The sequence below is a fragment of the Gymnogyps californianus genome, chromosome 1 (genome assembly GCF_018139145.2).
Source record: "Gymnogyps californianus isolate 813 chromosome 1, ASM1813914v2, whole genome shotgun sequence".
NCBI lineage: Eukaryota > Metazoa > Chordata > Aves > Accipitriformes > Cathartidae > Gymnogyps > Gymnogyps californianus.
The window spans coordinates 55,391,018-55,404,864 of record NC_059471.1 but is presented as its reverse complement, the minus strand read 5'-3'; the positions used below and the strand labels follow the sequence as shown (position 1 = coordinate 55,404,864).

Here is a 13,847-nt window from a genome sequence, read left to right as displayed (position 1 = left end):
CATCTGATACAGGGATCTGAATTTCAGCTTTTATATAAACTACCTAGTTTTTATATAATCTATCATCAAGCCAGTATCCTTCTTTCTTCTAATTTTTGACTTTCTCTGGAATAAATAGTTCAGATTACACTCTCCACTATAATTCCCAAATTCATTAAGCTACCCTAAAAATAATGTTTAAGGTTTATCAAAAGACAACAAAAAGTTACCTCCAGAAAACCAGCAACTAGAATAATATAATTATTTTTTATTATTCAATTACATGTTGATGCCCGAAATAGAAATGCCTTTTGTTTTCTATGTTGACACAGAAAAATGTATCATAAGCCCCTGTCATTCTTCTAACAAGTGAAGTAGGATCAATAAGAAATTATTTATGACTGGGGGGGGGCAGTGGTAAAATTAATGGTGTTGCTGATTAGTCATCGAACATATCCTGATGTCAGTAGTTTCCAAATGAAAATGTACAAATTGTAACGAAAAAATCCTCCTGAATTCGGGGAGGACCTTTGGAGCCCCATGTTCTTATAGACCAGATGACCTGATTTTTCATTACAGCTCAGGTGCCATATATGCTGGTGACTTCACTTCCAAGCATCCCTAAAGGGGCAGCAGCAATTCAAAACAAAAATACTTCAGATTTCAGGCATCTGGATTTAACAATTTATTTAATTTTCAGTTTGTTTACAAAACATGCAGCCTACAAATATCTTTATCCACCATCTACCTCTTAAGTTGACTCAGTGTTTTGGTATCTGAAAACTTCTGGTTAGCTTGCTGTAGAACGCTATTGGTGCTAAGATTTTATGAGTTCATGGGAAGACTGAACATTCACAGTTCTAGGTCAGGCATTTCCAAATTTGCAGATTGTGAGGAAGCACATATTTACAATTGTTTTTTCTCTATGCATCTGTTGCTGGTCCTTCTTGGCAACAGCATATTAGGCAAAGCAGTAAGAGTCATAATGGGCTGTTCCTACATTTCAAGTTGCTCAGGCAAATCTTTTGCATAGGTGGCAAGTGGTGCCTTTGATGGCAGTTTACATTCTCCCTCATTATAAAGTGATGACTAGCTCAAATAGAAGAAAACTAAAAGGAATTCATTAGATCTCCTTATATCACCATTTATCTTCTTTTGTTGGCTAAGAACAGATTCAGGATGGTACTCTTGTTTCAGAATATTTAAGAATCAAGAGAGAAAATTCCTTTCCCCAGCCTAAGAGCTGTGCTAAAGCTAAGCATTTATTTGATGATAGATGCTTATTATAATCACTTTCTAACAACTTGCTCAGCAATTAACATCAATCATGCTGTTTAATTCCTCTTAATTTGGATACTTTAGATATGTGTTTCATATGAAACTCTTCCTTCCAAACTTGATTAGCTGTTTTTAATAATCTCCATTACTCTTGAATCCTTCAACACACATAATTTTACTATTTTCTTCTCTCACATCTATTTTTATTTCAGTGGAATCACTGGTCTCAAGATGTACAGTACATATTCTGCTCTCCTCTGTGGATTTTTAATCCATCTCTCTTCACATTCTACCCAGGCACTCTGGACTACCAAAACTGTATAAATGTCAGTGAAACCACTTTATGTTCATGAATGAGAACAATCTCAGTCTATTTGCACAACTCCCATTACTTTAGCTTTAATGCTAAGATGCCACTGAAATTCCAACTGATGCATGCAATTCTTCTCGTATGCTTCAGTAGTGCATGACTTATTAATTGCAATTCTTCTTCTTCCATTGAACCTAATGAATCCCATAACGCTAAATTCCAGGTACTTCATCATGGCACTCAGTTATGCCTTTAAAACTGAAGTTTGAATTTCATGCCTGACCACTGTAGTCACACAATTGGGTAAAACAGTGGAAGGGCCGAAGACTCCTCTGAGACGTCCTCTCCCTCATTGTGCAGTGATGTGGACCTTGCGAGAGTAGTCTTGCTCCTGCAAGTCCTGCCTGCTACCAATCTTGTATGACATGAATACAGGAATTTGGGGTTTCTGGTCCCAGTTTTTGGTAAAAGCATTAGCCTGCACTGTGTGACAGGCTAGATTCAGAACAATTTCTGGTTTCAGAATCAAGGGCCATATTGCCATGACAGTACAATTTGGGGGGGGGGGGGGGGGGGGAAGGCTTAAACCAAAAAGAAAACAGCTGAAGCATATGAAATGTAAACTGTTAAGTAAGCTTTCATTTCAATAATATCCTCTTTTCCTTTTTCTGACCTTTTCCCATCCAGGCTTGATAATCTCTTAGATGGTATTAGAGATGGCAAAGGCTATAAGATTTATCTGAGATATGATATTATAGCTGTTAAAACCTTGAACTACTTCCTTTAGAAAAATGCATAGAAAAGGAGAAAGAAGAACTGCAAAAATTTTTTTAAAACTTATCTATCTTCTGGCTCCAGACCTTATTGTTACTTGCAGCTTGAAACACAGATACAGCAAACAGTCTTAGCAATCTTTTCAGGTCCTGATACACTCACACCAGCATTATGTAGCTTATGATATTGCTTTCCCATGTCAGGCCCCAAATTGCAGTCATCACCAGCTATGGCACATGGTTTTTAAATAGAAGGCATAAACAGATGGAAATGATGAAGAATCTCAAAACAGATAAAATCTATTTATCTTTAACTAACTAGAACAATACAGACTTTCCCCCATCTGTGCTAGGGACACTGCAAAGACGAATTCACCAATATCTTTATCGATTACTATACTAGTGGGGGGGAGGAAGAAAAAAAGAAGAAAAGAGAGTGAGTGTACAGGTTCAGGTGTTCTTCAGTATTTACAGAGAAAAGCAATGATGCCTGCTCAGGTCATTATTGCTTCTAAAATGTCACAGTATCCTGGGATCATGGCAACAGAAGTTGAGCAACACAGGATTTAGATAATCCTAGATTCAGAATCAGAGGGCTGGAGGAGACTTTAAGAAGTTATCCAATTTATCTCCACATCTCTAAGGAAAAATCGGCTTTTGCTGCATCATTTCTCAGTGCCTTGCCTTGCCTGTTCTTAAACATCCTCCTTCAGGCAGATGCTGGACCCCAAAACTACCTATTTTTGTCCCTTATTGTCCTTGCCACTAGAAAACTCTCCCTAATATTTAATCAGAATCTATTTTAAATGTTTGCTATGTGTCCTAGCCATTATGGAAGCAGATAACAGATACTTTTCTTCCCCCTATCATCAACAGTCTGTTTGCACTTTGAATTTTCTCCTACCAGTTTTTCTTTTCCAGGTTAAACAAAGCTAATTCTTTGACTCCTTTTTTGTAAGCTGAGTTTCCTAAATTCTCGAGTGATCTCATAATACTTCCAGGAATACTCTACGAGTATGCCACATTTTTCTGGAAAATGCTAAAATTGGGCTCGGGCTGAGTTTCATCAAGATCATTTTGAATTGCTTACCCTGGTTTTTGCATGTTACTAGTCCCTTCTAATCTGGTTTGCCTGCACAGTGGTTAGGCTCACTGCCTCCAGTCCACATTCCCAAAGCCTGACATCTTCATTTCCCTTCACAATAACCCCAAACACAATCACTTCTGATGCTGTTCATCTCCCATTAGATCTCTTCGCTTAGTCGATTGATTCATTGATCCATTTCAAATGTCATTTCCCAGCGCAATCTGTGGGGCACATCAGGAACCTTTCTTGCTGAAACACAACCTCCTTGTTTCTGAATTTGCAGAATTTGTTTGTTTGAGTGTGTTTCTGAGGCTGAGTTTGACTTTCCATAACCAAGAGAAATCTCCAGGCACTGCACGCCCAATGTGTGTGCTCCTCTCCCGCATGCTTGTTTCATGCATGCCTTACTTCCATAGCAGGCAAACAGATGCGTCTAAGCACAAAAAGAAAAGAGTGCCCGTTTTTCCCTAGATTAACGGTTCTGTAATGATAATAATAATAGTAAAAAACCCCTGATCTCAGTCAAAGCGCAGGAAAGATTTTTTTTCCCCTTCAGTTACAAAAGAACAAATATAAACCAAAAAAATTGAACAAAGGACATTTTGACTGAGTAACAAGGCAAAATGAAGGGGAGGAAGAGGACAGATGTGAGCACCTTCATATAGCTACTGAAACAGGAGAATATGTACCATAATATATTTACAAGTAAATATACAAGTAGAGGTATTGAGATGTAGGAACTAATCTGCAGGTCTCAGCTCCAGTTGATAACCTAGAGCAACTCAGAGTACCCTGCTCTTCTGGTTTTAATCAGCAGTCTGTACTTCTAAATATTATCTACATGTCAGGTCTTTCAGGAAGTTATCACTAAAATTTACTGACCAAAAATATGAATATATTTATATATTAATATACATATGAAAACAAAATATTTTAGTAAGGAAATTTGTAAGTTAAGCTAATATCAAAGTGGTCTTACTTTTAAGATACAGTGCTTTTGTCACCAATTATATCTTTAGGTTGATCCACAAATAAATAAATTGCATTAATTAAATATTTTTAGTCAAATTAAATTACTTTTAAAAAACCACTATGGTCTAGAATTTAGTAGACTGTTTCACTTCTGTCTAAGGGCTTTAGTGTCCAATCAATCAAAATCAAACAGTAGAGTATTATAGTATAAACATAGTAATAGTATAATAATATAATGCAATAATAACTAAAATATAATAGTTCCATATAATATAATAATATAGGTTTGAAAAGATATATTAATAGTAAGACTATAAGCAGCCAAAAGTAATGATACAAGAACCTTGTTCTTAGGAAATCTGTAATTACAAGATGCTTACTTCAAATTGTTACTGAAACATTTGGTAGGAATAGTATAACTCATTTGGGGAAGGGCAGCAAAACAAAAGCCAGGAGGTAAAGTTGAGATTAAATCTCAAATATAGATATCTAAAGAAGGAACATGTCATCGTGAGAAGATTGTTGAAACCTTAGGACAAACATTCCCAATGAGACTATCAAGGGAGTCAACCACTCATTGGGCCTTGGTGCTGCCAAAGCATTGGACTACCCAAGGAGATAAAGAAAAGCAGGCCTGTAGCTGTTTGCTGAAAGGGTATCCATTAAGTTTCCTTCGGTATCATTAATCAATAAATTACAGCTCCTATCTAACCTTTTTAGAGATACCTGAAGGTGCAGGCTGTCACTGTTCCTTCTACCTGGTACCAGCTATCTCCCACTTTATTAACTCACCTCACAGCCTTTAGCCACCTTCTTTGATATGACCTTTGATACTACCTACTAAAAAATGCTGTATTAACAACAGCATGATCTTTATAAAAAAATCATTGCAATGAACCTTTTAATATTTTGGCCTCTGTCATCACAAGGACTTCCCGCTCAGAGAAATACTTGTTTTGGTGATGAGAGCAATAAAGCAAAACCATAGAGATCAGCTCTCTGAAAATCCTTCTGACATCCACAAATGCTAGTGTTTTGTAAGCTGTGAAATATATTGATTCCAGAGATACACATCCAGGAGCATAGCAGTTTATTATTATCTCTTCTTTGCCATTGCTGCTGAATGATGTCTCCCAAGCCGCTGCATACATAAAATAATACATGTGTTTCACCTTTAAAATGTTTTATCTTCCTGTTTTAACGTTTAGCTCTCTCCTGAGAAGCCATATATATTAAGAGATTACTTCATCCTTCAGAGCCAGAGAGAGTTTTAAGCAAATAGCTTGAGTCTGTTATCACACCCTCTGTATTAAAAGGAGCATTTTATAAAGATCAAGCCCAAACAAAAATCCATATTCTTTTTCTCCGACTGTATTTTGTAAATGCCAGTCCAGCTTCTTTTCCAGTATACGTCTAGGTGCCGTAAATTTGAAGGAAAAATGTCTGAAGAACAGTAGAATTCTTTTTTTCCTCAAAACAGAGATGCAGGGGGATTTTTTTTACTGTTTACATGTGAAGCCTGAGAGAAGGAAACCCATGCTGATTTGGTTTTTGAACTAACCTTGACACGTACCTAGGGAAACAATGTACTTGACTCAAGTTGGAAGCTACTTTAGAGAAACACGAAATACAAAAGAAAAGACAGAAGTGAGTCAGAAAGGTACCTTCTTACAACATCTTCTCCATTCCAACACGGGAGTCCATCGGCAGCTGCCAACTCATTACCGCACAGCTGATCAGCCAGGCCACCGTAAAAGGCTCTGTAAAGCCGGAGGTGGCTGATAAATTCTCTGCACAAGGGAACATGGGAAATAATTGACAGCGTCAATCAATAACATTAAGCAGTACTGCTGTTGTGCGTTTCTACAAGAAGATAAAGAATGTACTTATCCTATTACTCTCCATTGGTTCCAATGATTTTTTAAATCAATTTGTCAGTTTCCTGTTAGATAAGTTTGATTCTCTCAGATGCAATTCAGTAGTTTACAAAGCTGATACTCTCATTGGTCCAAGTAAAAAAAAAATACCTTACGCATGCTCTGGAACAGGAATTATTTTCCTCCAACCTGAAATTTTCTTGCATAGTTGTGATACAGTTTGCAATGCTACACTTGTACAAATATACCAAAAAATGTTCCAAAAAAAAGAGCATAGCAAATAAAAAAATAAGTGTATATGAATAAGTCATCTGTTTTTCGAAAGTGCTATCAACTAGTCCCCTACACAGTGTTACAAATACTACAAAGAGTATTTGTTAGAGTTATGAAGCAACTCAAGATCTAGGTAAGATGGGTTTAAGATGTCGGTGTTAAATATTTAGTGGATATTTAAATAACTGTCTGAAAAATGACATCAGTTCTATCATGTGCTATGCTGGTCGGTTATAAATTATGTATTGCTATTTTAAATGATTGTCAAGATGCCCAGAGCTAATGGTAAGTTTTTGTACTTAAATCAAAACAAATGAGTGACTTCTTAGTTAGTATGTTTTTAACTGGATTGTGATATTTCTGTTTATAAATTGTTTGCTTATGTATTGAAAATCTCTTCCTGGGAGACCCATTCCTGCTGTGAAAAGTTAAAATATTTTATTCATTCTGGTTTAGAACATCACACTATACTGAGTTATCTATGACCCGCAGGCATAAAGAAAGGCACCAGCAAATGCTGTGCTCATTGCTCTGTAAGCCAGCAAGCTTCACTTTATGTTAACTTCTTGTATGGTGTCTAGAGTTGTGAAAAAATACCAGAAATATTCTATACATTTCTCCACATTTAGTCAAGATAAGCCTAAAATGGCATAAGGAATTAAATTGTCAAGTATTGTTTACTCCAAATTAAAACAGATAAAACATGAGTGCTTATATACAGTCTGTCATTTTAAAAGCCACTTGTAATTGTAGGGCAAATATTTTACACAAACCACAGTGATTTAGATTTACTATGCCTATTAAATGTGATATGAGTGCCCTACTAAGTCTAAAACTGCACTTCTGAAAATCTCAGGTAGGGTCAATTTTGACTACGCATCATATAATTGCCTATGCGCAACACATTTTAAATATGTAAATATGATTCATCCACACTCTCCCAGCCTTGAATAGTCATATCTTGTATTTCTCCATCTCCAAAATTGCATTCAGTGTGCACAATATGTTTGCAATTTTCCTCCATTTCCCATTGAGTGGGATTGATTTTGATTTTGTCTATGCTTTGGGTTTAAATTCTGGATGAAAACTAGTGTTTAGAGAGCCCTCTCATAGTAAATAGTTGGAATTTCTTCTTCTGCACAAGCAATCCATGTATAACACAGAAATTGAAATAAATATATCTGCCATAATATCTTGTGACAAACTGCATTCTAACAGAAAGGTCTTTCAGTTTATTAGTAAATACATCCTGAGGCAAAGCTGAAGTTAATACAGAAGTAATAACTGATTTCAGCCCCTGTTGATGTCTGACCAAAGTAGTTAGAAGGGCAGATGGTATGAATGTCAATTTTCACATCATCATCTTCTAGACCAGACAGTATGTAATTACAGGCAGCTGAGCACAAATGTGCAATTATAGTCAGTGGGAGCTGCAGATACTTCTTATCTGTTTATTTGGAAATGTTCTTTTTTTTTTTACAATTTTATTCTCCATGCTAAAAGCTGTCTGCAGTGTTAAGTTCTGGAGGAAAAAGCATTACATACTTTCAAGCTTGTATGTTACTAAGGAAGGTTCTCCTTAGAATTTTCTTAAATTCATCTGACAATTTTTGGTGCCAAAAGCACAGAGAAATTTCCTTTTCTTCTTGTACCACATAGTGCTAGAAAATACCAGCTTAGGTCTGATGGTAAAAATAATTTAGGAAAAGTTCAGGCAGAGGCAGTCCACCACGTACTTTAAAATGTAAACTTTCATCTGGAGATGCCTTTGAAAAATGTCAGGAAATCACGGAACTCTCAGGAATCACACATTTAATGGAATTTTTTTGTTCATTTTTTTTCCCTCAGATAACTGTCATCGATCAAGTCTACACAGTCTGGGAGAAGCCTATTCTTTTCTGCTAAAGCCTGTGAAACTTGCTGAGAGCAACCTGCTGCCAGAAGTACATGGGAGGTAAATAAATCGGAGTTAGAGAACAGCACTTCCTTAAAAGCAGGCTGCCAGCATCTGCTGAAGTCGCTCTTCCATGTGAGGAATTGTTACAGTTGCCATGGGAATATAAAGTGAAATATAAAGTGATTGTGACTAATAAGGAAGGAGGTGATCCAGGAGGCAGCAGATGAAGATGATACCAACTATGAAGTTGTTAAACTGAAATCTGTGTCAGTGGATCTCCAACTTTCTCCCCTCTCCCCTTTTTGGTGTAGTGCCTGTTGCATGCCATAAAGTGTTTCCAGCATCTCAGGCAGGCAGAAGTCATGGGAAAACAACACTGCTTTGTGCTGCCCACTGCCTCTCATGCCCCTTAAGGTCTTTTGGGCAATCTCCCTGAGGTCAATCCAGACACCACTTATTTTGAAACATGGAACAGTCCTAGATGAAGTGAGATTTTAGGATACGGTTTCATGTTTGCACAGTGCTAGCAATCAGAAAACATCAAGAACTTGCTTAGCTACGTAACACAGAGAAAATGTGTCTGTATAATGGGTATTGCCTGATGAACTTCTGTGCTGGCTAAAGCAAACTTCTGTTTTGCAGCTCTTTCCATTCCCACAATGTTCTCTAAATCCTGTGTTTGTTTGTTGGTTTTTTTCCTCCACTATTTGGAACATGAAGGACCTTGCACTAACAAGAATGGTCTGCCTTTGAAGCTCAGAGGCACTTTTTCTTCCCCGCAATTCTCTCACTTCAGTTTCCTTCTGCACTGCAAAGTGAAATGGAAGGAAAAAGAGGACAAAGAAAACTTCTCTGTATTTTAGCAAACACCGTGATAGAAACGAAATTTCTGATTTTAACTTTGTTCTTTATTTGCATAATAGGGCCTTTAGTCTCAACTGTAATACTATCCTTACTCCTTATAGTGCTATTAGTCCTTACGATCATTAAAGACTTGATTAATTTGTCTAAAGATAGATTGGCCTTTGAGATGCCCTCAGCTATCCAGGATATCGGCAGAAGGCTAGAATATATGATAAAACTTACAAGACACCTGCATCCTTCTTGGCAGCAGCAGATCAGTTGGGATACCAGAGGGTATCCTCGAGTGGCGCTGGATGCTTGTAGTTGTGTGGGCACCTGAACTGAGTCCTCCTCTCCATAGACTATAATGGCAGCTTAAATACCTAGCTCATACGCAGTTAGGCAAATTTTACCCTGTAATGGTGAGCCAGGTATAAATCAAATCTCCAAGTCTTTGCAGTCACCTCAATTCACTATATACTGGCAAAAGAGCCAGAGAAAAAAAATCAGCTGGACTTGCTTGAACGAGGATTTCAGGACTTATCCCCAAATGCTTAGTTGTCTCATTTTTTACAGTAGAAAGGTATGTAAGAACAGTCATTCATTTTTTTCTGTCTGATCAATTTCTACAAATAGTCTTCTGATAAAAGTCACAATCACTTTTCGACAGATTTAATAATACCTGCTGATGTGCATGTTAAATGTAATTTGAAAATTTACACATGAAGATAGAGCTAATGTTCGTATTCTACCAATGTTATCCACTCTTTTAAATACTTTAAACCGCACCAAATGACTCTGGTCATATGTCCACTATTTCAGAACACAAAATCTAGTCATGAAATTACTCTTTCCAAAATGTAACAGAACAGACTGTGTTGCTGAAATGCTTCATTCTTTGCAGTCTTTATTTATTCTCTAGTACTGCATGCCATTGCATTGAATATAATCTATTCTGTTGTAAAATTAATGGCTTACTTTATTCTTTCTTTCTGGCTGTAAAACTAATGTCTTACTTTCTTCTGTTGGCGAGGGTTTCTTCACTGTCTCTTGAGAACATCTTCAACCCTTGATTATCTTTGTTCTGATCAAAGGAGCAACCTGGGGACTGCGTAGGCTTCCTTACAGGAGGACCACATACCTTGTTCACCTAAAAAGAAAAAAAGCCACAAGAAGGAAAGAACACATGTAAACAAAAATTATTATGTATCCCTCAATTCAGTTTAAGTCCATTTTAATAAGAAAGAAAGTTCTGTGGACATTAAGCTACAAAAAGTATCATTAATTAACATACTTCTCAACACTATATCCATAATGAATGCAGTAAACACATAATTAGTCATTTTATAGTAGAAAAAAACCCAAACAAAATCACTCCTTTTGAAGCAATACCAGGTGTATAAGCAAGTCACCACATGTATTTTATTGATTGTGGCTTTTTTTCTTCCTGTAAGGAAAGTGTATTGTTATGCAGACAGTAACAGTAACCTCAGAGAACATGATGTGTTGTGAACAGTGGCATATTTCCATTTTTTCTGTAATATACCCCAATCACATTTTTAATATGCATTGAACTTTGTGATTTCTTTCAGGGTTGATGAATTATTATGGCATGTTCAGCACAGTTACCCAGAGCATATAGTGAACAGTTAGCACAGTGGAAACTTGCATTACAACTTTGCAAGATGTAAGTTCAATGATCCAAGATGTAAGTTTAATGATTCAGACCATAGATGTTGAAAATATCAAGGGATTTTATATGTCTGGCTCTCTGATCTAGATGTCAATAGATACAAATTCACGCGAACTCCCATTTTCTTCTTTGTAAAATGTGATACTGAACATTTTGTACAATACAGGATATCAATTCATGTTCATAGCTCATTATTCTTCCTAGTCACTGAATAAAAATAATTAGGGCCATACATATTTATTAAATAAGAGATACTTCATGCTGGGGATCACATCAGACAACATATTAAATAGACTGAACAGCACATATCTTGTGTAAGCTAGCACGCATGCACTACTGAAAAACTAATACTGTATGTGATTTATGAAAACTTGGTTTCAATAGGTAGTCAACTTTTTTAAAAGAAAAAGGGAGAGAGGAGATTGCTGTTGGCTCTAAGACAGGGATCCAATTTTTGAAGCAGAAACATATTCAAAATGCTACCATGAGAAAGAGGAAAGGGTGCATATGTTATACAACAAGGATTATTGTTTCCTGTTGCATTTTATATCCCCAAATGTAAGAACAGAGAAAGCAAATAAATCTCATTTTTCAAGTTACTACCACACACATTAGAGAAAAGTGCAAGTCTTAGGGACCACCTTTGCAACTAAGAACTGCTGTAGTGTTAGTTAAGAAATACATTTAACATTTAAAATAAAATGAACATATCTAATTTTGATGAGTTTCTTTTTTGGTTATGCATGGTGTAAGTGGTGATAATGAAAAACTCATTGAATGTACTTGCTTAGGCCAGTCAAAAGAAGAAAGAATCAGCATTATTACTACATATGAATAAGTATTCACCTTAAGAATTGAAACCAAGGGTAAAGTTGAAAGTGAATAGTCCTTTTTGGCTGCAATTCATATGTCTTAATTTAGGCATCCAAGTTACAGTTTGAATCCCCTTCAAACAAGGTGCATGAATTTACCTGCAAGATAATTGTCCCTGGACATATGGCTAATGTCCTTTAAGGGACTTAATGTGATACACTTTAAACATCACTTGAAGTATTCACCTCACCTTTTCTTATCAGAGGCAGTGTCTCCTTGCACAGCATCTTACTACATTTGTTCTTGTCCTCAAATTCAGTTTCAAACCTCCCTCACACTTTTTCCACTATTTCCCCCATCAGCTCTTCTTCAGAGCACACTATCCCATGCTCTCCATCAGCTTAACTGGACTCCCATTCCCCCCCCCCCCCCATAAGTCTCTACACTCTTTCTAGGCTTCATCCATCCTTGTGTGAGTCTGCTCCTTCAGTGCCGCATTTTGCCAGCCTCTGCAGCAGTCTATCCTATCAGCCACTCTACACCAATATAATGCAGATCTACCAGAGACAAAAAATGCTTTTTTTCCTTTTATTTGTCTCACTTTGCTCATATTCTCTTATGCCCACTGATGTGACATGGGGAGCGTTATGCTTACGATCAGCTTTTATTAGAAAGCAACTAATGTTTTGGGTTGCCTCCATTCCAGCTTGCCATACACTCTTCAACAACTCTTTGTCTTATCAAGAATAAAAACAAGGGTTTAACAGACAGTGAGAGTCAGATCCAGATGTTTGGGAAGGAGGCTCTGCCTCATGACAGGCATGGGTTAGGTGTGTAGGTTGTTGTAGGTCTTAGGTGCCTTGCATATCTGAAAGAGGCACCTCAGCTGTCCAGGCACTCTCAGAGACTGACTGCAGGGTGGAAGCCTGTGAGGGGAGGAGAAACATGGTGGAGATGATTCACTGGCTAATACAGACCCTAAGCAGATGAGTACTGGTCCTTTGGGTCAGGGGAAAAAAGAAAGAAAAAAATAAATAAATTGGCTTCCGTTACAGTAAACTGAAAAAAACATATGCATTCAGCTCCACTAGGAAGGCAGGAGAATCCACAGCTATCTATATTTCTTGATTTTACAATAAAATCTCATTATATTTTACTCTGACTAAAATGAACAAATAAAGAAAATCAGTAATTTTTACAGTCATAGTGGCTTGGAATATGGATGATATTTGTTTTATATGTATTATACAGTTACTTCAAAATACTGTCTAATGACCTTTCTCTCTATTTATTCTCTTTGAGTGAATGTCTCAAGAAATGCATTGTGCAATACCAGGAAATTTGCATTCACTGATACATTTAAAAATAAACCTTAGTTTCAAATATAAAATCTTTCTTAAAAAATTAATCTTGGGTAAACTTTATATACACAAATACCATAAAAATCCAGTCATTATCTGAAATGCCTTTTTAAGAACTGATTCTTTTTTCCAAAAGCCATTTTTGGAAAATTCTGAAAACAGCATTAGTTAAACGATAAAAAGTGTTTGTACAGCACCACATACACCTCTGCCATTCCCACAAAGAAGTGCATGACAGTAATCATACTGCTGAGAAAGCAATTCTGTTAACGACAGCAACAGCTCTCACAGCTGAAAGTTAGCTCACCAATCTTTAGCAAAGTCACTTACTTCTTCAGAGATAGTTTCTGCAGGATGAGCTACTTCAGCTTGTACAATGATGATGTCATCGTCTCTGTTACCTTTCTCATCTCTCTGATATTTAAACCCCTGGGACCACTGACTGACCGACTGGCTTTGTTGGTTCTTCTTGTGTTTGGTACATCCCATTTGTATCACTCACCCAGCTGAACCCAATCTGTCTTTTTTTAACTGTTCACTAGTGGCTGTCACTTTTATGTCATGTTCAAACCATTAACTGTATATGCATGCCAAATGTACTTTTGCCTCCCTCACTGGCCCAGTCTTCATTGTTACCTGGTTTCTTCAGTAAACTTGTGCACATGAAAAGGTCATATACCCTTATCTTGTC

General features: G+C 36.8%; 1 protein-coding gene across 1 annotated transcript in view; it reads right to left on the bottom strand.

The window, feature by feature from the left end:
- Window positions 1-13,847, bottom strand: part of GPC5 (glypican 5) — a 771,517-nt gene that overhangs the window by 596,862 nt on the left and 160,808 nt on the right. The window contains 4 exon segments of the mRNA XM_050903280.1: window positions 6,064-6,189; window positions 9,175-9,226; window positions 9,229-9,254; window positions 10,306-10,439. Coding sequence (XP_050759237.1) covers window positions 6,064-6,189; window positions 9,175-9,226; window positions 9,229-9,254; window positions 10,306-10,439 — 338 coding nt within the window.